Source organism: Rissa tridactyla, chromosome 6 (assembly GCF_028500815.1).
Source record: "Rissa tridactyla isolate bRisTri1 chromosome 6, bRisTri1.patW.cur.20221130, whole genome shotgun sequence".
In the NCBI taxonomy this organism is placed as follows: Eukaryota; Metazoa; Chordata; class Aves; order Charadriiformes; family Laridae; genus Rissa; species Rissa tridactyla.
Window position 1 is genome coordinate 58,827,618 of NC_071471.1, and position 24,637 is coordinate 58,852,254.

At 48.3% G+C, this 24,637-nt stretch overlaps 1 protein-coding gene across 8 annotated transcripts in view; it reads right to left on the reverse strand.

The window, feature by feature from the left end:
- Positions 1–535: 535 nt before the first annotated feature.
- ARL3 (ADP ribosylation factor like GTPase 3) overlaps positions 536–24,637 on the reverse strand; it is a 33,871-nt gene continuing 9,769 nt past the window's right edge. The window contains exons 1-6 of one of the 8 annotated variants that reach the window (XM_054204721.1): positions 23,434–23,553; positions 21,951–22,291; positions 18,855–18,905; positions 16,725–16,910; positions 2,378–2,628; positions 536–1,556 (exon numbers count right to left, since the gene is read on the reverse strand). In XM_054204721.1, the coding sequence (XP_054060696.1) occupies positions 1,328–1,556; positions 2,378–2,628; positions 16,725–16,910; positions 18,855–18,905; positions 21,951–21,971 (738 nt within the window). In that variant the 5' untranslated portion in view covers positions 21,972–22,291; positions 23,434–23,553 and the 3' untranslated portion in view covers positions 536–1,327. The other 7 variants (XM_054204719.1, XM_054204716.1, XM_054204717.1 and 4 more) reach the window with 7 other exon arrangements.

Consider the following 24,637-nt stretch of genomic DNA (forward strand, 5'->3'; position numbering starts at 1 on the left):
GTATAACCGCTTACAGCTGTTGGGCCGTATGTTCATTAGGGCCAACTGTTTTGGAGGCAGAGGGATCAGCGCTAATCGGGAAAGGGAGTTTATCATCACATTCAGAGGCAAAAGTGTCAGGAGCAACTGCAGCCCCCCCGCCCCGCAGCCCGCACCAGCTGTGCCGCGCTGAATGCGCCCAATTCAGCGTCCCCCCCCCCCACCCCATGGCCCCCACGGGGCTGCCAGAGCTGCGGTTCCTGCCCTGGCTCTCAAAGTGGCCACAAGCCCCAGCCCCGGCCCCCTGCCCAGTCCCAGCCCCGAGCGCTGCCCTGGGGTGCAGAGGGGATCCCGTGCCTCAGTTTCCCCATTGCCCCAGACCTGCTCTCCATGCCCCCACCACCATCCCAGCCCCCCACAGCGTCCCCCCCCCCTCGGTTATCCCTGCCTGGCGCTGGCCTCACAGGTGCCGGCTATAAAAATGAACTCAAAATACATATAAATCCTCCCGTCTGACACCAGGGAGGGCGATGGAGCCGGGGCAGGACAGCTGGCTCGGCCACCCCATGACGCTGGGCTCTGCCTGGCGGATGGGACCCAGCTGTCACAGGCTGGGGACCACACGGTGTCCCCAGCCCGTGGGCAACGCTCTCGGCGTGGGGGGGACGACTCGCATCCCCCTCGGCATCCCGCGCCCCCGCTGCCTCCCCTCCATCAGCCAGGCGCTGGCAGGCGCCGGCTCCCATCAGTAGCAGAAAATAAAGGTTGCAAAGCCGAGCAGCAAGGACAACTTCTATTTAAAAATACCTCTCCTCCGGATGATTTATTTGCAGGGCGTTCCTGCCAGCTCCTGATGCAGCTCAGACCTGGGGCCTAACCTACCTGACAGCTTCCCTCCCTCCTCCCATTACTTATTCGGGGCTGCGTTTGGCCGCCCGGCCGTGCCGCCGCTCGGGCTGCGGCTCGGAGCCGCACGGTCACGGCACGCTGCAAGGAGAGCAGCTCCTTCCAACCCTTTTTTCCCTTTTCCCATTAAAAAGGACACAGATATTCATCTTGGCGAGCCAGCTAAACAGGAAACGTGGAAGGGGCACATACACCCTGCGCTGTTCCCAGAAAGCCTTTGCCAGCGTCCCCCGGCCCAGGCACACCCCGACTGCGGCTTTACGGGAGTTTCGTTTCCAATCGGCGCTGGGAAGGGAAATAAGTGAACAGATTGCAATAAAAATCCCAACAAGCCCAAATTCAGCCAACTGAGCCCGAAGCTGCAATTTAGCCGGGAGCCAATCACAAGGCTGCGGTGTGAGCTTGTTTCCACTTAAACAAAACAAAATAAAATCAAAGAAAATTAAAAAAGCTTCAGCGCGGCGCCTGGGCGGGTGCCCGGGTGGGTGGGCAAGTGGCTGGAGCATCGTGGTGGCCGTCGGCCTGGTTGCCCCTGGCTGACGCGTGTCGTGGCAGAGCAGGACAGGGCTGGGGGTGCCCACGCAGCCAGAAGGGGAAGCCTGATATCTCCGATACCTCTCCGATAAATGCAGTCATCCGGGGGGTGCGAGGCCGTAAACAACAGGGAAATACTGGTCAAAAAGGAAGAAAAATCTCAGTGTTTATTTATCCTTCAGTCTGGGGATTATTATTATTATTATTATTAATCTTTTTTTTCCCCCCTCCCCGCATCCAGTCCGCTGGGTCCCTCGTCCTTTCGGGAGCACTAAATTCATCATGGGCACGTAAAGCAGGGCTTGTGCGGGGCAGGGAGCGGTGGTTCGCCCGCGCAGACACATGCAAGGTCACACACAGCCTGGCCATAAATTACAGCGTGTCCCACCGTAAACAGCAACAGGAGAGGGGAAGCACGGCGGCTGCAGGGGCCGGGGGCCGCGGGGGCCGATACATAACGCCCTGACAAGTCAAACAACCCTCAGGGCGTTCACTTGCCAGAGAAATATTTTTCACATCCAATCCATTAGGCAAACAAGATGAAAAAGTATTTCCTACGTTGCTGAGAAAAATAGCGGGACTCGGTATAAAGCGTGCCTTAAAAAAAAAAAAAAAAAAAAAAAGAAAAGAAATTAAGTGTGACCATCTATAATGTTTTTTTTCCAGCAGCTCTGACAGCCTTCCAGGCATCCTGGCCGTGCCGGGAGGGAGCTGATGCTTTAAAGAGCTCTAACAGTTTCTCGCTTTTTGGCTCATCCCGGTGTTGCAGGAACAGTAATGAGGCAAATTAGTTGGAAAGAAACAACCCCAGAATTTGCTTCCCCCTCCAAACCCCGCTTCACTGAACCAAACCCAGATAATTCCCTGCGTTTCTTTTTCCTCTTCCCTTTTCCTGCCAGGTCAGCGGGGAATGTGTTTCATGACATGCTTTTTTTTTTTTTTTTTTTTTTTTTTTAACCTACGAAATGATTTTTGAAACAAGACGATCCTCCCGAAGTTTGCCTTTCTCGCCGGCTGGCTTTTCTCATACTTTTGGACAAGCGAAAAATCCAAGGGGAAGAGGCTCCTTCCAGCAGTTTTGATCACTTGGAGCACCGGCGACCGCCTCCGACGGGGAGAGGGAGGGGAGCGGTGGGAGAGCAGCTCCGCAGACTGACTGGCGGCTCCTCGGGAAGAGGCAGCTCCCGACCGGCCGCTGGAAAAATGAGCCTGTCGAAGAAAAAGGATCACCCCCAAACACAGAGTTGTCTTTCTACTAAATTTTAATTTATTTCTTTTTTTTTTTTTTTTTTTTTTTTGACAAAGACATCTAAACGATACACCGAGTAACAACATGACCAGGTATTGCAAATACCCCCTTTTTGGTGAAATTCAAAAAGGGAACATAAAAGAAAGAGCTTGTGTGGCCCCAGCCGGCCCAGGGAACGCAGCAGCCGCCACCTTTTGCTCTTTTGCTTTTGCGGAAGAGGGAGCGCCGAGGGGCAGGGGGCGAGTTCGAGAGGGCTGGTCTCATCCCAGGACGCTCAATAAGAACGGTCTGGTGACCAGTTGTATTTTCGACAGAGAAAAAGGTCATTAGCGTGCAAGAAGCAGTGCTGGTAGGGGGAAAAATGGGAGAAGGTTGGCATGAGGCTTTGGTGAGCATTCTCCGGGGGCAAGGAAAGACATTCTCCACCAGAGCCGCAGCGGGGGGACGCGGCCGCAGCCGAAGAGGACACGAGCCCCGACACCCAGCGCTCATGGCTGGAGGAAGGGCTTGGACCCAGGTTCCCTGATGTGCCCTTGGAGAATTCCACTTCTCCATCACCTCCGGAGAACACAAAGGGGCAGGAGAAGCGCCTCTCGTCTATCGCAAAGGTAGAGGCGCCTCTCGTCTATCGCAAAGGTAGAACCAGGTTCAGTGACGTGGAAGTGAAGCAGGACAACCTCCCCGCGGGAGGGGAATTAACCCCTGCGACAAACTTCTCAAGGCCGGGGGTGGATCTGTCTGCCACGCCGAGCCTTTAAATCAAGGCTGGGTGTCTTCCTACCAGAGGTGCTCTAATTCAACCGCGAGCCACCGCGGCGGCGGCAGGGTGGCGTTTAATGGGCTGTGTTATGCGGGAGGTCAGGAGAGAGGAACATCACGGTCCCTTCTGGCTTTGAAGATCTATGAATCGATGCGACGTGTGGCAGAGCTCCACCCATACCAATGAGCCCGTTTGCTTCTCCCGAATCGCACTTAAAGGAGGGCGAAGCAGACAGAGTTGGAAGGACAAAGCCTTGCGTACGCGATTACCATAAACCGGAGCTGAAGGGAGAGGGGCAGGGGTTTTGCTGAACGGTGGCAGGTGTTTTTGGCTGGCCCCAGCCAGTTTTACAGGTGGTATTTATCCAGGCACTGCCCAGGGACAAGAGCCCTGCGGAAGGTACAGCAGATGTAAATGCATTCGGATAACGAGCAGCAAGTGAACAGAACCTCAAATCCTTTTACATTTTCACCAGGTCCATGCACAGAGAGATGTTTACAATACAAAGAGCATTTACAGCCATCGCTGCAGGGTGATTTATTTCAGTCATGGTCATTTTAACCCTCCACCTCCATCCTCCCGGCACAGCTCGCTCTATCACGGTCTTCCTCTCTCACTACCTGGCGCAGGTAAACCAAATTAATCGACTGGATTACAGGTGAAGCTCCGGCTGGTACAGATGCATGCAACCAATTCGTGTAGCTACACGCAAACCTAAGGAATGAGCCAGCAAACCTAAGGAATGAGCCAGCAAAGACTTCCGGATCCTGAGTTCAGTAAGGCAATTTCTCCTTCCAAACTGGAGCGATAGGAAAATTACTGTATGTTTATTCTACACACATTTCCAAGTTTAACCAAAGTGAGCCTATAAAAACCAAATTACCCTCCCGGATGCTTTTTGGCTGCAGAAGGCTAACTGCGGCACAGCTGGGGACTCACAGGGCAAGTTTGCCACTGGTAAAGTGTAGGGAGCAGGGAAGCAGCACGTCAACTCCCTCACAAGTGAGAAGGATCGAGGGCCGAGCCCCCTGGGGGACTTCGCTCTGCCCTGCCTGGGCCAGAGGAGGGGCACCCCAGCATTTCACTCTGCACCTGGAGTGCAGCGCGGGTAAATCCAAAGCTTGGGAGGATCTGCCACAAAGCTCTGCCACTGCGCCAGCACAACACGTGCCTTCAAGGAAAGGCTGCAATTCCTTACAGCGCTTGCATCACGCAAATGCATTAATCGCAAGGAAAGGGCGACGCCGGGATGCATTTCTGCTCCTTGGGCTGACCCAGGAACATGTGGTGCTCAGATTCCCGGGGCTCCTGATATACCAATGCAGCTGAGGAGTCACTGAACGAGCTATGTTCAAATGAACATCTCTCCTCATCTTATGACTCCTTACTCAATCCATGCAAAGCCGGAGCCGTGTCACTTAGTGTCATTAGCGATTGCTTAACAGCTCACTTGAGCCTGCTCTTCTTCCCCTCCCAGTCGTCCGGTTTTTTAAAGCAAGGCAGTGCTACTCCGGCACGCATGTCCTGCCTCAGTGCCGGAGACAGATGCACTCAAAGGGTGCTGACTCACGGACGCAGGCAGATTAAACTTGGATTACTAAAGCAGTTGCTGTCCCAGCTGTCCCTCTGCGCCCAGCCACAGCAAAGACAGCTGAACTACAGGCAGAGCAACCCCTGAACCGCTACTGTACGTCCTGATGTATGGGGGGGACCCGGAATCAGCCCCAGATGATTTTAATCTGCCAGGCTGTAACACGTAGGCGGACAGGGGCTGCTTCACGTACGGTGCAGATGTTTCTGGAGACATCCAGGGGAAGGGAGGAGCAAAGTGCTGGGAGCTCCAGGGGTGTCAGCCGCCTGCCTGGGTCCATGAGTCAACTCGCTGACGCGTGGTAAAGCCACATGCTTTAGTACACGCAGCTTTCCCCATACTGCCCGCCGGTCCCTCTCCAAGAGGTGGAAGGGGTAGTGCAGTCCCTAGTCGTTCCCTGGCCTTTTGCAGGCAGGCAGCAAACAAAGCTGGCAAGGAGGGCAGTGGGATTATTTTACCATCTGTGCATTAGAAACTGGCCCAGGAGTCACCAAGCTCGCTTCACGGAGGGCATGGCTGCTTTGGCGTGCTAATGGCTCCTGCTCACTGTCAGCTGGGGCTAGATTTGAATCGGGGATGAGGAGGTGGAAAACACATTCTCTTTCCTATTTCAGCAACTGCATCCTTTTAGAGGAAAGCCAGTTCAGGGAAGAATGAATCCTCCTTTTAAAGGGCGCTTCCCATCTGCCGTTCACCAGGCTCCTCACCCTCCACCACGGCAATTCGCAGCCGGCACCGGGCTGGTGGGAGCTCAGATCCTGGGCAGGCAGCCCCCCCACGGGGCAGTCCCCCATGTGCTCCGAAGGGCTGAGCAAGGCCTGACGAGGAAGGGAGGGGTAGGAGAATATATTTTGCACATTTCAAAAAGGAAACCTGGGACCTGGTATCTCATTCTAGAAAGTAATCATGGACTTAATTGCATTTTGCTGCAGAGTTGCCTTAACATCAAGGGAAAATCAACAGGGATTGTTCAACATCAAGACTAATCTCACATATGGAACTTACTGAACGTAGGAACCATGTTTTTGCTGGCTCAAGGTGAAATGCTGGGCTAAATTCTCCTTCAGCTGCGAGAAAAGCCCTAGGCACGCTCATCCTGCATTATTCCAACTGTAAAGAGCTTCAATTATACACATATAACCCCTGTCTCCCTTCTACGGCGGTGTCGCAATGCAACAGTGCCTCGTTATGATCAAACTCCTCTTTTATGGCTATAGGAATATGTGGAAGTCTTCTACCCTCATTACACAAATGACTCCTTAGCAGCTTTATTTTAAGAAACTACCCACAATTGGTAACACAACCGCATTTTATCTGTCACTGAGGGGAAGCTGTGACTGACACCTGAGCGTGTCCTCAGCAACCGCAAACCCGCACGTATAGGGCAGGTCCTATGCATCTAAGCAACTACAGTAACTCACCACTCCCTCTGCTCCACACTGAATCACAGTCTTGCTTCTGCTTACAAACTTGTTTGCTAATCAGACATTTAATACTATTTATGCATAGGGAGGAAATATATAATTCCTTTATTGGGATAAAAAACGATACTAAAGAGCAGGTCAAGTTCCAAATCCAGCAGTAGGTTTTAGGTTTTAACTGATGTTGTTCCCTTTTTTTCTCTCTTTTTTTTTTTTCTTTTTAACAGCTGTAGCTGTGCACAGATGGAAAAACATTTGGTCAGAAAGCAGCAAATTAGTGTTTTCAGGCTAGAATTCTGCTCCCACCGCTCCTCCATTTCCATGCAGCTCAGAACGCTTTATTTCTTCTTAGCATTGACATTTTTGCACACCCAATTCATGCCGTCCTTCAGACAGAGAAAGGTAATGTTAGTCAAGCGAAGGGAAAAGGAATCCCCCAATCCCACCCGACCGCCATTCTGCGAGCACCGTGTTCTGCCTCCTCATCTACCCCCCGCCTGCCCTCTGCGTCCAAAAACGCCGTGGGTAAAAAAACAAGCGCTCCATTGCTCAGTAGATGTTGTCACACAGAGGTTATTAAATCTTTCATCTGGCCATAAAAAGTATCATCGTCTCATCATGTCGCTATGCGTAGGTCCTTCGAGGAAGGATCACTTTGCAGTCAAGGTACGTCAGTGGCAGATGAAGGCTCAGTTCCAGGTTCAGCTACAGATGATTTGTGTAACCTCAGGCAAGTCATCTTATCTTTGAGACTGTGGATTTTAGGGGGCTGTTTGTTATACCGTCAGCTCCCTATTAAGAATACGGCTCTAATTTTCTGCTCAGCTGCAAGCCTTGAAATCCAGATCCATGAAAGCCTCTGCAATAACTGCATCTGGACTCTTCCCTGTTCCTCAGGGTCCCCACAGAAAATGGGTTCTGAACCCCATTGTGAACCTCACAGGGGTTCGCTGAGAAGCAATGTGGTCATGTTTTAAGAGGCTGATATACTCGTTGGAGTATCTCCGTAAAAACATGTGCGTGGCTTTTCTGACCACTGTGAGCAGGACAGTAGCATTTCTGCTGTGAATACTCAATTTGTGAGTTTATTGCTGAGATCCCAGAATGGGATACGCTACTGAAGGGCAAAGCAACACTTTATCTGCTCCTGTCACTTATCTGTTAGGACACGTGCACAATGGAGCACTAGATGGACAGTCTCCTTGTATTTGTGTCCCATCAAATCCATTACCTCTACCCTGCCTACAAGGCATCTCTGCCGACAGGGAGGCTTGGGGCAGAAAGAAGGCAGGTAGGGTTTTGCGGATGAGAGGGGAACAACAGCACATCTTTCTGTCTGGAAATTAGGCAAACATCACCTTAGAGTTCTGGGGAGGTGGATTTCACTGGTCATTTTTGCATCATTACAACAATAGTTAGACCCTAAAAAAGGTCAGAGCCTTTGGGCCAGCATTGCTGCCAGCCCCACGGCAGCAGTGTTGCTGGGTTCCTACGCCCTTGTCCCCAGACCACCAAAAGGCTGCCAAGGACCTCAGCTGCCCCAAGGACAGATGGCCAAAGGCACAGCACAGCCAGGCCCTTGCGGTGAGCCAAGACCCATCGCCATGCATCCATGTTGCCCCTCAGCCACGAAGGTGGTGGCCACGTCGGAGGGGAGCTAAAGAGTTAAGAGAGAAGGGAGGGGTGTCCTCAGGGCTTAATCAGAAGCGGAGAGGTTCTCACTTGAAAATACCAATTCACCTTGATAGCTGCGCTATGTGACACTTCTTATCTGAAGGGGAGCAGCAACTTCTGAAATCAGCCCTTGTTGCTGCGTTAAATAAAGAATAAGCGAGCCCAGCTTGTGCTGGGGTGCACGTGAGGCCCTACACTAATAACACTTCTAACTCTAACCTTGGGGAGGGTTGATGTCTCCAGTTTCATTTATTTATCTCCACAGCAGAGATCAGTGTAAAACAAATTGTCTGAAATCCTCAGAGCAAATGGGAAAAGACGAGAGGTAGATTCATTTTAAGGCCCAGTAGCTTTGTGTCTTCCCCTTTCAATAACACTGATAACCTAGGTGTAAAACATGTAATGCCTTAAGCAATCAATAGCGTGGTTTAAAGCTTATCACTTTAGAGAGAGAGGGAGCGAGCGATTCCCAGCATGAGGAATGCCAGGGCTTAACAATGGGGCTAGGAGGAGAGGTGTCAAGCCTTTGGCTTGATTGTGTGCTTTAGAAATCTGCATGATTGCCTGCAAAGAGTAAAAATAAATAAATAACTAAAAATGCTCCCACAATGATTTCAGCTTCCCCTGCCTCGGAAGCAATAATCACATTTGCACACATCATAGCATACAAGGCAAGCAGAGCTCCTCATTCATTTTGAATGTAGGTTTATTTGCTGAACCAGAACAGCTGAGACAGCTTAAAGTAATAAATATCAGCTGACACCCTCTGCTATTCAGCACAGTAATCCCAGAAACAATACATCACTGCAAAACAACAAACATGCATCCTATCTTCTACCTAATCTGACCACAACCTGAATTCACAGTGATTAAAACTCTGCCTGCTGCCATTCGGGAGCTCGGGAAGGGGAAAGACAGACCATTTCAGCACCAGGGCGGCGAGGGTCATAAAGCGGAGTTTATGATGGGATTTACCATGGCTGGGAGCCTGGCTGCATCAAGCATATAACGAGGGCAAAAGAATGACATAGCAAAACGCAAGAGGAAAGGTGAACTCCAAACAGGCTTGAAATACGTAAGTAGGTCACCAAACTTTTAAAGCAGGAATAAAATTTAAAAACTCTCTTCTGGCATGAGTTAATTGACAGGAAAAATCACTTTTAATTGTAAATATCTCCCTGCCTGACAGCAATGAAGGGAAGATGAATATGCTCAGCTCTACATGTGTTGTATCAAAGAGGTACGTGTAAGACACCTTCCTCATCTTCAGCAGCAGCGCAGCTACATCCAGAGCTTCTGGTGCAACTTTCTCGGGGGCATGTGTTCTGCAGCGTCCCCAAATGTTTTGGAGAATAGCAAATGCAATGGAAAGCAAAAGGACCTAAAAGGTACGTTTGCAGTTTTTCTACCTAAGGTTTGAAGCAGGACGGAGGGTTGGTAAAATAGAGAAACCCAGGGAAGCTGCTACAAACACAAAGAGCTGCTATGGGGAAGGCGTGTAGGAAGGAGGAAACGATGCTTGAAACAGTCAAGTCCACAAGGAGTCAACTGTTGTCATCCTTTGTCCCTACACACTCCGTCCCTATATCTGCATGCTTAAAAGACGGCTCTGTGCAGAAAATACAATCCCTACAGTAACATTTAGATCTTGATAGATGTCCTTGGGCTGCTTTGTTGAGACACAGAAACACTGGCAGGTACTCTGAGGATACAGACGGATACAATATTAGTATTCCAGCCTCAAGTCAACCCTGGGAAAACTTAGCCAGGGAAAGATTTCAGATCTTTCAGCTTTGCCTCTCTTAGCTCCTTAACAAGCAGCTAGTAAACTTTACCAAAGCAAAGAGAGAGAACTCCAGGGAAGAGGATAATGCTCCTTGCAGAGAAATGCTGCTTGGCACGACCCCGCCTTGCTGCAGTCACATCTGCTATTGTGCCAAGGGAGTTGTACTCTAATGCCCTTTGGGAAGGGACTGGTAGAGCCTTCCCCGGGAGAAATAAAAAGTCCTGCTTGAGATTAGCCCACTGCTTGCTTATTCTCTGCATTATCAGCTTTGCAGCTATTGGGAGTGAAGTAATCTGACTTCAAACACAGCGAACAAGTCCTTTCCACCCCATAAAAAAGCCTCCCGATTTCTGCTCCCCTGCAAGACAGGGATCAGGCAAGGCCACAAACTTGTGACCCCTAACGTGACCTTAAGGACAGCAAAGCTTAATCCTTTCATGTAATCCTCTGTCTGCCATAACAAATTGGGTCAGGCAAGTGCAAAATTCTCCATCTCTAGCATTTTTGGTATGCGTTATTTTAACTGTCACTTTCTTCTCCCTCTGCACAGCTAGGACTGTGCCTTCATTATCTGTCATTTCTTTGTACCTCCAGTCATCATACAGGCTGGCTTTTACAGGCTCCCGCAAGTACATTATCCATTGTTTTTCGCCTGGGTGCAAGCTTTTCTTTTGTCCTCTGAGACCTTGCATCCCTGATGCAGCACTGTAGACTCCCTCCTTACCCTGCTTAAAAATCACAAGACTTTGCCCTGTAATCTGGAAACATGGCTGCTTTTCCCCAACAAGCACCAGCTCTGCCTGCCCCAGGAGAGCTGCAGTCATCAAAAATTGGTTTAAACCACATTTACAAGTAGCCCTGGAACCTTGTTAAGATGTGGAAGATCCCCATCTAGCCTGCCCTGGCTAAGACATCTTTAAGACAAAACCGAGCTCTGAGGACACAACATTGCTGGGGGGTCCTGTTCTGAATCTTGCCCTTATGAAAGTGCTGAATCGCAGCATCAGCGTAACTTAGGTCTCGGGCTTCGTTCTCAACTGGGTTGAAACAGCCAGGGAGGAGAAGGCGGCTCAGCCCTTCCCACAGTCCTTTGGGCCAGACCAGTGCTGGCATAAATTAGAGAAGTTTAGTGGCTACTCTCAGTTCCACTGGCTTTTAATGGTCTCCAGAGGGCCATTATGCTTGGGAGACTCTGGACACAATGCGCTGTAGCATCGTTCTGGAGGATGATTCCTCAGGGCAGGCTGAGCTCCTGCTGCCTTGATCCGAGACTCTTGCTTCAGACAAGAAACAAGCTGCAGAGCACGGACCAGTCCAAAGCCTTGAGTCATGTTTCATACGCACCCTGGCCCCAAAATAACACCTCCAGCAAGAAGGCAGGCTGCAAAGCAGAGGAGTCCTGCCTGCTTTCACCGCACCCCAGCCAGCCAGGGTAGAATGTACACAGCTTTTGCACGCCAAGGACTACAGTTGGAGATCTGGTCACAAAACACAACCCCAGGAGAGTCTATGTGGCACCAGAGAGCCTTTGTGAGGCAACAGTTCCCTTATGTTTCTCTGCTGACATGGGCAACCACCTCCCTCGCTTGCTGTATCCTGCGCAAGCGTCTCGGTGTAAACTGGTGCAGAACCCTGCTCCAGGGGCAGAGCCCAAACGGCTGCGGTGGGGAGAAAAGGCTTTCCTGCTTTCCTAACTAGGGCTGAAGGATAAAATCAGAACCAAGCAGACGTTTTGCTTGAAAAAGCCTCTAAGCATGAGGGATGCCACTTCTCCCTCAATGGCACCATGAAGTCTGATTAACAAGACAAGTGCTGCCCATGGTTACAGTCGGCAGTCAGGAGGTAATGAAGTCTTCAGCTGGCATAACAGGGGCTACCAGCTGCCTTCCAGAGAACACTACGTGGGGTTTCTAGTTAACCCAGTCACCTCTCTTCTGAGCCTGCCCAGGACATTGCTGGGCCCCTTTTCCTGAGTCCCCCATGGTTAATTTTAAAAGAGAAGACGACAATATGGATTCCCTCCTTAATTAACAGTTTTATTAAATAACCCATTTCAAATAATAGTTAAATTCTCTAAATTTATATCATTCTATTAACCATAATCTAATCTCATTAACCTTGAAATCCCCAGTCTTAACTACCCAATTCTATACACCATGGTGCTAGCAGCTAAACTAATTAAATGACCTTCAAACTATTTCTCCTTCATGTATTGGCATTATTTATCTTTGCTCATTGCTCTTCCTTCAAGCTATCACAAAAATCTTCCCCTATGAACTCTCTTCCCGCATGTGCTCAGTACTAGATATGCCACCGCTCTTCCTTGCAAAATCCGTCAGCAACATCTCCAATTTTACTCTAGCTAATATATTCCATCAGCAGTGACCGTTAGCGTGCTCGCTCCTTGGCTTTCATTCTGAATACCTGATGCTTCCACGTCTTCATTTATTTTGCTGTCACTCATTGTCATTTCTCAAAGAAGTCCTTAAAGCAGTGACCTGAGATTTAGCTAGACACAGAGAGCTCCCTTTCGGAGCCGCGGGTAGAGATACCGTGTACCACGATCCTCAAAACTATCTTTCTTGATATCACTCTTTAAACAAGTTCTTCTTTGATTCTCCTAAATTTTGAGCATGTTAACCTCTCCTTAGACTCCCAGGACTGAAGATGCAGCTTCTTCCTGGGCTGATCCAGCTGCAGCTAAAACCCTTGTTTGAAAGCCATCTCCCAAACCATTTCTGTTCCAATGAATTTCCAAGGAAAGGGAGAGCTTGGCATTCTTCCTGACTGATTTGATAGGGTTGAACTTATGGCAGAAGAGAAATGTAAGTGCTCTTTTTCTATAAGCTGTAGAGAGTTTGCAACTTCCCTGACCTTCCTGCAATAATCATTTATGGAATAAGCTGCAGTATTTAGGGCAATAAGACTGCGGTCAACAAAGTGGGATGTTATCTGGCCTGCATCTAAATTAATTTGTCTAGATAAGCATGATGAACAAAATATATAGGCCTGCAAATATTTTTATTTAGCTCTTGTCTTCCATTCCAGATCCTGCCTGACGAACCTGATCTCCTTCTATGACAAGATGACCCGATTATTGGATAAGGGAAAGGCTGTGGACATTGTTTACCTAGACTTTTGAAAAGCATTTGACACTGTCCCCCATGGAATTCTCATGGAAAAACTGGCGGCTCATGGCCTGGATGAGCATACGATCTGCTGGATCAAGCACTGGCTGGATGGGCGGTCCCAAAGAGTGGTGGTCAATGGAGTTAAATCCAGCTGGCGGCCGGTCACAAGTGGTGTCCCTCAGGGATCAGTGTTGGGACCATTTCTGTTTAACATCTTTATTGATGACCTTGATAAGGACATAGAGTGTATCATCAGCAAGTTTGCAGATGACACGAAGCTAAGCAGGAGTGTTGATCTACATGAGGATAGGGAGGCTCTACAGAGAGACTTGGATAGATTGGACTCATGGGACAATGCTAACGGTATGAGCTTCAACAAGGCCAAGTGCCGGGTCCTGCACTTGGGCCACAACAAACCCATGCATCGCTACAGGCTTGGGGAAGTGTGGCTGGAGAGCTGCCTGGCAGAAAAGGACCTGGGGGTTCTAACTGACAAGCGGCTGAACATGAGCCAGCAGTGAGCCCAGGTGGCCAAGAGGGCCAATGGCATCCTGGCTTGTATTAGATATAGTGTGACCAGCAGAAGGAGAGAGGTGATTGTCCCCCTGTACTCAGCACTGGTGAGGCCACACCTTGAGTATTGTGTCCAGTTCTGGGCACCTCAATATGAGAGAGGTATCGAGGTGCTGGAGTGAGTGCAGAGGAGGGCAATGAAGCTGGTGAAGGGCCTGGAGAATAAATCTTATGAGGAGCGATTGAAGGAGCTGGGACTGTTTAGTTTGAGGAAAAGGAGGCTGAGGGGAGACCTCATCGCTCTCTACAACTACTTGAAAGGACATTGTAGAGAGGTTGGTGCTGGTCTCTTCTCACAGGTAATGAGTGATAGAACAAGAGGGAATGGGTTCAAGCTGCAACAGGGTAGGTTAGGCTGGACATTAGGAAAAAATTCCTCACAGAAAGAGTGGTCAGACACTGGAACAGGCTGCCCAGGGAGGTGGTGGAGTCACCATCCCTGAATGTGTTTAAGAGTCGTTTAGATGTGGTGGTAAGGGAGAACTTTGTAGAGTGGAGATGATGGTTGGACTCGATGATCCCAAGGGTCTTTTCCAACCTAAATGATTCTATGATTCTATGATTTCCTGGAAGTGAATGCAGAAGCAGATTTCATTTCCCCAGTAGAGGGTATTGGACCATGTACTTTACTCTATTGAATGCATAGGGATGCACTGTACTTCAAGGAGAAGGCACAGTAAGAAAGCACTATCAACAAAGAAGTGCGCAGGTCACTCCAGAGAGACCACAGATCAGCTTGAGAAGAGGCATTTTTCAAAGCTCACAAACAGAGAAGTTCCACTTTCTATCATTTAGTTCTTCCACATCCAACACGTGTCCCTGAATTACATCTGCCACTTCACTGCCCCTTTGCAGCTGGAGAGCTAACTTGGACTTCTATAAACAAGAGGAGGGAAGAAGGTGACCCATACCTGGCTGCAACTCTGTGAACTGCAGCCTCACTTTCTTGATCACATTTCCTCAGACTTGAATATACACTGCCATTGTGGAACGCATTTCCCTCTACCACCACCACTTGAAAACAAAAGGTTAGAGTTGAAGCCTTTCAGCTGAATTTGTACCTTAGCTAACTAAATAAAGGCCTTTTGGAGGACACCACCTACTATGCTGAGGTCTAAACATCAGGTTAAGAATTTTAAATCAGAAGAAAGAACTGCTGTACTATGTCAGACCAATGGCCCATCCAGGCCACCATCCCCTTTCTGGATGCCAAGGGAAAGAACATGTAGGAAAAAAATCTCCCTTGCTCTGTTCTTTCCTTCCTGTCCACAGCCCAAGTTGCTCCTCATGCAAAAGCTGCCTCCAGTGGTCAGTTAATTGCCTGTGGATCTCTTTTTCAGAAATTCACTTAGTATTTTTCTGAACCAACTGATACCCTTGGACTCCACAATATCCCGTACCAATGTGATCCACAATTTAATTATGCAACTGACAAAGAAACACTTATTTTTAAGCTGTTGTCTCATTATTTCATTAGGAATGCCCTTCCTCTAGCAATATGAAAAACAACATACAGTCTATCTGACATTTTTATACCTTATTTTACAAATCCTGAAGATGTTCCCACTCTCTGTCCTACCTTCCAAGCTGCAATACCTGATCTACTTATTATCCCTGTGTACTGATGCCACTCTGTGCTACTGATCATTCTCATCATTCTCACCAGAGGATTTTCAAATCTCTCCTAATTCTGAGCAGATATATGGATATTATTTTTTCTGATGAGGGTAGTTAAGTACTAGAAGAGGTTACCTAGAGAGGCTGTGGAATCTCCATGGCTGGAGATATTTATAACTTGACTGGACAAGGCCCTCAGCAACTGCCTCTAGACTCATAGTTATCCCTGCTTTAAACATGAGGTTGGTCTAAAGATCTCCTGAAGACCCTTCAGCCTAATTTTTTGTTGGACTCTGTGATTCTGCTACTACTAAAATCTTTTTAGATGGGGCAGAGGCAGAAATAAATGTCATGTTCAAGGTACGGTATAGGCCCACCATGCCTTTATCTTGCTACAAAAGAAATGTTTTCCGGAATGTTTCTTGTTTGCTTTCCGATCATTCTCTAGCTTTTGATTTTCCTCTCTGGCCTTTGATGAGCAGTAACCTGCTGTTCCCAACGATCTGCTTCTGAGTAATGGCAGTTAATTTTGAGTCCATCATTATATGAGTATAGTTAGGGTTGTTGTTCCTCATGTGCATTATTTTGCACTTGTCAACACTGAATTTTATCTGCCATTTTACTGCCCACTCAGTACTGCGGGCTGCTTGTGCGACTCTTCATACTCAGCTTGAGATCTGACTATCCTGAACAGCTCTGCAGTATCTGCAAATAAGGTTTTACTGAATCTGCAATGAAGATAAATGTCTTCACCATTCTGTTTCTTTAAATACCAGTGAAGGGAGTACTCCTGACTGCTCAGATTGTGAGCACTGCAAATATTTCATTAATTCAGGAAAGCCTAAGAGTGAAATAAACAAACCTAGGTCGCATTTACATTACAAAGAGCTACTATACTGCAGGAAGTGGCTACAGCACAGAAGCCCCAGACACAGCTATTACAGTTCAGCACAGGAACACAGCTCAGCGCCCTCAGTGGGTTTTTGCTGCCCCACATGCTGCCATTAGAAGTGGTCTTTGCCCTGTGTGCAACTCTTGTGTTTCTTTGGATCAGAAAAAATTGATCGGTTTCTCTCTGGTGCCTGGGTTGAGTAAAATGCCAAACAAGATTAGTAGCAAAGCTAAATCAGATTTCTAAAGTGCACACTTGTAACAGTCAAAGGGGTTAATAGTAAAAGACGATTTGTTTTGTGAAAATTATTAACTTGACAGCAGTCTCTTTAAAATAAATCATTGCCTTCATGTGGCCCAGCCAAGGGGTCCTGGGTGGAGAAGCAATCGCTCTCCCCTTTCCTGGGGATGGAGAGATCTCAAGAGCCCACAGCTCCCCCTTCCCTTTGCACAGGCAACGAGACACATGCCCCCCGCGTTCTGCGCTGCAAGGGCTCGGCTGCGCTGACCCCCTTTTGCGAGGAAGCCGGTCCAGCCCCACCCTGCAGATCAACAGCCAACAATCTCTTACAGATGGCCTGCTGGCACAGCAAGCCTTCTCCAGAGCCTCACCTGTACTCCCTCTCCTGAAAGAGCTGAACAGGACTGGATCTGCCACACTCTGTCCCGGATTGTGTGTAGGTTCAGTCCCTCGGCAATCTCCGAAGCAGGGGCAGCCGTCAGCAAATCCTGCTTGTTAGCGAATATGAGCACGGGGACTCCACTAAGCTTTTCTTCATCCAAAAGCTCAGCCAGCTCCTATATCATTTACAAGGGAGTGGGTTGGGGGAAAGATGGAGAGAGGGAAGGGAAGAAAACCTTCAACCACCAGTGGTTGTCTCTAATTAGAAATATATTTAGGGCAAATACGGGAAGAGTGTTCCAGTGAAACCTAGATCTTATTATAAAAGAGCAAAAATGTATACAATCATCTCTGCCCAAGGTTCAAAAGCTATTTCTTCCAATTACAGGTTACAAAAATCTTCATCTTGGTCTGAAATTAGCAGTTGCCTTAAAGGGTACAACTCTGTGTTTTACCAGTCCCTGCTCCCAGGAGACCAAAACTGATGAAACAGCAAAAAACATGTAGATCGGCAGAATGAGGAATCTGTCTTAAGTTATTGCCTGACTGGCATTTGTACCTGAGCAGCTGGTGACACCAGTCCTGATATCCTTGCTAATAATGAGTTTCAGGGGTCTGTTCCAAGTTTTATACACTGCAATTTGAGGACTTTTTTTCCCCCCCCAGAAATGAAAATCTCCCTCTCACAAGAAAGTGCTGATGCTTTTGAAGGCATTGGCTAGCTGAAGACAAGCTAGATCAGCTCTACTAGCTGGATTTGAGCTCCATATGCACAGCACACGTTGGGTGGCATCTTGAGAAATGGGTTTGTTCATTCAAAACTGGGTGACTCAAAGAGGTTCTTTTAATAGCTCAAATCTGAATCTGCAGTGGATCAACGATGGCTGAAATACTTCATGTCTAGGGTTGTGCAATGGCCTCATGTGAAACAAGCACACAGTCTCAAATCACTTCCCGACGTGAACATACGACAAACCCAGCAGAACTTGAACCTGTAGGGACTGCTGGCTTTGCAGATAGATGAGTACATGAGATTTCTGTGGGCTCCTTATTTAGCTGGAAAGGTCTCATGCTCTCAGATACAATCCTAACATCTTTCATCCTCTGGCTAGAAACTTTTGGATTAGACTGCAGTCGGGGAGATGCTAAACTGCAGCGGAAATCTGACTCCATCCCCCCAAAAGCAATGTTTGGTTTGGAAACCAGGACGAGAGAATGGAGTTATAAACAGAGTTGGCTGGGAATTTTTCAACAAAATAGGTCTTTCATCTGACACGGCTGATTTATTGAAACCAAAAGTGTTTGTGGAAATATGAGGGGTCCAGGCTGACTCAGGCAAGTGCTCTAAGCTTCTACTTCCTCTCTCTCTCCCAATGAATATTTAATTAATGATATAAAATGAAATATCTCCAAGAGGGGAAAGATTCCCCCCACCCCCAGAACAACCAGCAGTTCTGCTGTTAGGGTGTGTCCATAATACTCAAGAAGCAAAAGATCAAGCGGCTCCTTCAAATCAGGCAGAACAGAGGGCTTTAAACTAAATCTTCCTTTAAACTAAATCTGGGGGGTAAATCTGTTGCTAGCTATTTTGGGACACTGTCACTTTCTGAATTTTACAAAAGAAAATTCAAAAGTCCTATTTTTGCTCCATCCTGAAATACAAAATGTTACAAAACATCAAAACTTTGCAAAACGGAAATCTTATTTTCTGGGCAGTCCTAGTTACAAAGTTCTTAGTGTTTTTTTTTTTTCAATTACATCCAAAAGACAATCAAGTCAATATGATTTCCATTTCAAGTTTGTAAATAAGAAAATAGGATTCCGCAGGGTCTTGGTTTGGCAGGGTTTAAAGGACTTAGAGAAGTTTTTGCTTTCAGTATTAGGCTCCATTTGCTATTATTGTATAACTTTAATGAAAACCGTTCTATTTAAACAGAATTAGGCTACCTATTTTCCTTGTTTCACATCTACCAAAATAATCTGCATTGATGTTGAAAGGCAAGTCTCTTGAAATGCAAATTTCCCTCATAAACAACAAAATCATTTTCCTAACTTTTGTGAGCAAGGGGCACTCAGAAGCACTGAGTTACTTCAAAGGAAGCTGGGCATAAGTAACTTACCTGACCCGTTTCTTCAAACCTCTTCCTATCTGCACTGTCAATGACATAGATCTGAAAAAGAAATGAGAAGTTACTCTTCCCAGAAGACACTTTTCCACAGTATCATGTTCTTAAGTGAGCTGAGCCTAATAATTATGCTTTTGGGCACAAAGATCCATGGTACTATTTATAGCAAATGTTGACAAAACTTCATGACGTTCCAAAAGGAGACGAACCACCTCTTTTAAAGCTGGGGGGTGGACAACCACGTGGGTAGGATCAGAAAGGAGCTGAGGGCAGTACTGGGGTTGCTCTCACCATCTTCCCAGCATCCGTTATCTGAAGAGAACAGGAGACTGCCTGCTGTCTTTTCAAATGACCGGCTTACAAGCTGAAGCTGAGCACAGGAGGGCAAAACCTGGGGCGCCAGACATGGTCTTTCATCCTAGCAAACAGCGTACAAGCACTGCAGTGGTGTGACTACGCCATGCTGCCCTCTAGCAGGACGCATCACCTCCTCAAAGAGCCACCAAGGCACACAATGGCACTCAGGGGACAGACTGGGGACATTGAGTTCCTCTCCATCAGAAAATCCTACTGTAACCTCCTGGAGCAGGTGGTTGGGGAGGAGGGCTGGATCCAGCCTGTGAGACCCTTATCTTCAGCTGTCAGCTTGTCCACCAGGATGATGGAGAAGACTGGCTCACAAAGACTGACAGCAGAGGCCTGCCACCCTCTCAGGGCTAGGCACCACGTCTCACAGTCCACAAGGAGGTCCCAACCAGACACCTGTCTCTTGGATGGAGAAGGACGGATCCCCTGGCCTGCAGAATCCCCTGCCTTGAGAGGGGGTCTCCACCCTCTCCAAGCAGCATGGCACGTGCTGATTTCTTGCTGTAAATGCAAACAAACCTTCTCAGTGAAGGCAGATGTAGGCCGGCACAGGCTAAAAGGCTCCTCAAAGGTCCCCCTAAAGATGTAATTAGCAAGTCCAGCCACCCTCCTTCCCCCTAGCAATGCTATTGAAGTTCAGAGCACACAAATATCAAGCTGCATCTAAAGAAATGGGGAGCCTCAGTATAACACTTAAGCAAGAATACCTTAGTATCCCTTTTTCATTACTTGGTACAGGAAGGTTTTTGAAGGAGAAGGGTGCTGGGACAGCAGACAGGGACAGGACTGGTGACAAACACTGAGCATTTTGCTTCCAGTCCCTGCCATTCCCCATCAGCAGTGATTGAAGCTGCTAGCATGTCATCTGCACGCTCTTTGGTGGCTTACAGGGAGCAAGTGTCAGCCTGGTTTTCAGGGAATAGATGAGCACAGCACCCCGCCATGAAGATAAATGGCATCCTTGCAGGCAGTCTCAGCATAAGACTCCACGCTTCCAGGATAATTTTGACCAAATAGTAGGGGGAGGGAAGATCTCTAGCAGCAATATCCATTAAACTGTAGGCACTCCCTTAATGAGCAGTGTTAGAGTTGTTTGAAATGGGACCAAACACGCAGCAGGAGACTCTGTATGCCAGGCCTGAGGAGGTAACCCAGCAACCTCCCAGATGTCTTTGCTGATCACTTGGGGTCTGCAGTCCTCCTGGGGCCAGGCTGATGCACACTGACAAGAGGCTGGGGGACATGTGGCAGGGCTGGACGCAGCTGCGTGGGGACACGTCAGCAGCGCACGCACTTTGTGCCATGTGATGGGGAAAGGCCCGTGGGCACGGCATGACACACAGCGTCTCCCCATAATGTGATCCCAAGCATGTACACCAATACTGTATCAGCTACGCCTGTCCTCTCTGCCCCTCCCAGGCATCCGCCCCTGTGCATCCCATTTCGGGTAGGAAATACAGACCAGAAGAAAAGAAGGAGATGAAGGGCTGGCAGTTATGCTCTGGGGTGAGACTGGACTGTCATCTGTCCTTCAGGACATCTCAGGGGAAGCTCAGCAACACATGACGGCAACAGTCAAATGGTACTTCTCAACTGAAAGGCAGCACCGCCCATATTACGATGCTTCTCTAACTGGCAAGGAAGAGCTCCAAGTCCCAACCAGCCAGGCTTTCTCCTGCACCACTCCGTTCCTTGCTAGGGAGCTATTTTGCAAGATGAGATTGGAGACAACAGCGCTCAGGGCAAGAGCCACAAAAGCACAGCACAGAGAAGTTAAAGTATGTGCAGAGTGCCTACTTCCAAACCAGAAAGCACTGTGCCAAATAGCTGCAGGTGCCTGTCTGAATATGCAATCAGCCAGATATCCACACCTTATTTGCCTGGGTTAAGCTTCCAAATATCACAGGTGTGTGATGCAAGACCAAGCTCTCATTCAAAGGCACCTGCATGGATTTGAATTTGCAATCACTTCCTGCTTTTTAATACCCTTTAGAGGGTCCTTTCTGCTTTGTGCAATATAGTTTAGGAGAAGACAGGAGCAGGGGGTCCTGGGAAATGTAGCATATCTCATCTCCACCTTCCTTCTATGGCCAGGGCCATACAAGAGCCTGTTTCTGTCTGTGGTGCTTGGTAGCACAATTTGCCAGTTTGAACAGCCATTGAGTATACCACATTGGAGAAATGGAGCTTGAGAAAGAAGTTTCCTGTAAAGCTGGGTGCCTCCTTTGAGCAACAGGCCAAAACAAAACCTGGAGTAAGTGGGTTGGGCAGAAATTGCAAGTGGTGGGACTGGATGAAGAAATAACCTGAGGGATAAATTGGCTCAATTTACAGAGGCACAACTTGCACCAGGTTAGTCAGAGGGTAAAATTACTGGCTAAAATGGGGGTGAGGGCTGGCAGAAGAGAGAGAAGATCATCCGCATATACTTGATCCTAGTTTTGGTGTATACGGACATAATGAAGCACTGCACTAATATGCCCACAGCTCCCAGCCTGGGACTCGGAGTCAGCACGGAGTGCAGGCAGAGGAGCTCATGTCCATGTATGTACAAGTTATTCCCTCTGAATTCACACTGCCGCTTCCCCCAAACTGATTCTGCTTCTATCTACACATTTTCTTACTCTTACGAAAATAAAGGTTTTCCCTGTACATTGCTTTAACTGGGGTGGGAGGAGGGCAGGAAAAACAACTACTTTCATCTCCTTCAGTCTTCAAATTCACCTTTATTTCTGCACCTCCCATGCAGCACACTGGGAAGGAGGGAAGCCCACAGGCCAGTGTAGCTCATTGCCTTTGCCAGCAGTGTCTTCCAGATATTGTTCTGCCGTTGCACAGTCTCTGCAGCCTGAGCACCTGCCACAGCAGACAAAGATCCCCTAGCTGCTGCTTTGCAGAGTGTTGACTTTGATCTGCACAGCTACTGCTTCCCCATCACACACAGCTGCAGAGCGTGGACTCAATGGGCACAGTCACCTCACAGCCATGCCACGTCCCCCTTCTTGATGGCCACAGAAGCGCACGTGAAGCGTGTCCTGCTAGGTTCTCAAATCCAGATCTTTCCCCTAGGAAGATGTCACCATTACTCTTTGCAAAAGCAACCAGCTGGATTTATGCTGCGGTGGATGCCCTCAAACATCAGATTCCAAATTAAGGCTGAAAAAAAAGAGATCACTGACGGTTTATTAGCACCATTTAAATACAGCTTCCTTTGGACAATGTTTTCTAAACCTGCAGGTGCAGCCAGGCCCTTCAGGACCCTGACATGAGCCTTGGAGTAGAGAGCCTATTCCTTGTTGCACTGATCCTTCTGTGGAAGTGCACTGAAGCTCCTGACACACTAGTGAGTATGTGTGTGTGACAGGAGGGAGGAAGGGCATCTTAGAGACAGCTTCCCACTTTCCCATGGGAGCCCTGCAGACCTTGCTTAGAATAGCCTTTTCTCTGTTCCCACAGGCAACGTTGCTTGGAGTGGGGAGAGGTCTGGAGCCCCCAGCCTGCCTTCATCCTGGCACACGTGGCTGCATGTTAGAGGTGATCTTTGAAACTAGTCAGGACATCACTTGGAGGGTCCCAGGGTAATGTGGTCTGGCACGGAAACACAAAGGTCCCACACTGTAAATATAACTGTAGTCATCTGTAGCTAATTGTAAGGTAACAGCTAGGTTGTCGAAAACATTAAAGGACAGTCTTATGATTAGAGGATCAAAAGAAAAAACAAGGGGTCTCTCTGTGTCCCTCAGCCAGAAGCTTTCCTATCTAACATAGCATTTAATTCTGCTGTGCCTCAGTTTCCCCAACTAGAAAACAAAGGCAGCGTACTGGCCTACCTCTACACATGAAGCTTAAGTCACTAATGCCCATGACAGGCCTTCAGAGTCTCCAGTGAAAGGAGCTATAGATGGGTAAACGGCAAGTTATTAACGTTCTTTCATTTGAAGGAGACTGAGATGAGAGGAAAGGAACTGGCTATAACTAGCACTATCCTGTGAAAGTAAAAACATACAACTGAATGATTTCTCCAAACATCACTGTATTTTTCTTACTGCACCCAACCAATCTTGCCGTTTCACTCAGAATAACTCCTGTTACAATGGCAATGGTGTTGCTGAGGACTGGGACATTACATTACTTGTTCCTGAATTTCTGGCTGAGACCTTGGAAAGCCATTGCATGAACACAGCATTCAAGTGCAGCCAATACTCACAAGGATATCAGTGTTTTCAAAATAGTTCCTCCAGTACGGCCTGATCTTCCTCTGGCCACCTATGTCCCATACATTCAGCTTGAAGCCTTGAGACTGTACACTTTTGATGTTAAAGCCCTGGAAAAAGCAGAAACAAAACCATATAGAGCATAAACCTGAATGGCTGAAGCACATTCATAGGCAGACATTAACACCTTATATATCCCATGCCTGCAACGTGCAGCAAGATGGGCTGGGCAGCCAGAAAGATGGATCAGCTGTGGGAGAGGCGCTGGCGAAAGTGAACACAGCCACCAAACCATCAGTTTGCCAGTGCTCTTGGATCAAGGGGTTGACACTGTTATGGCTACGGAGACACATGATGCAGTTAGTACCCTGGGAGGGCTCAGCAGGGTGGGTGCAGGAAGAGGTGGGAGAGCTGCAGATAAGGAGAAAACAAGGGCGCTGTGAGAAGCAGGACTGAGCCTGTGAAAGCTGAGTAGAGTCCCAGCTAACATGAAGCCAGAGGTCTCAGCTCAATTCGACACGACACAGCTAATGCTGGGCTTAAAAGAGCAACAGCTGCATGTCTGAAGGGTCCATTTCATCAATTAGAGCACCAATTGAAAGGGCGTTCAAGTAGAAAAACAGGATGTGGCGTGGGCTGGCAATGTGCTGCCACACAACCCAGGGGACTGGGGCTTGGAATTGGGGTGTCGAGGCTGGGAGCTTTGGGAGGCAGCTACGGTGTGGGGGGAAGCATCTCCCATAGCTCTCTAGCAACCTCCTCTGGTCAACACAGGAGCAATGCTGCAGTGCTTCTGATGGGAGACATCCCTCTCCCCAACCCTGAGGCTCAAAGAAAGGGGACCACAGTCGTCTGAGAGGGATTGCTGGAATACGCAGGACCCTTGCAGTTGGCTGGGTGAAAGATGCAAGGAGATAAGGGCTTGCCCAGTGCTGCAGCATCCCCCGTACACGTCCCCTGTTTGGCAAGGACAACAGGAACAGAGTCACATCCATGCAACCCCAGCATGACCCAAAACCCTTCCGCAGAACTTCTTGTCACTCATCCACTTTTGCACGACCTGACAGATCTGGCCTCTTGCTCTCTGGCTCCTTCAGGAAGCCTCCTCTTATGCAGAAAACACACAAACTTAATGATGCACCAGGCTCCATTTGCTCTCCCTTTTACTGAAATACTCTGCTGAATCATTAGTGCTTT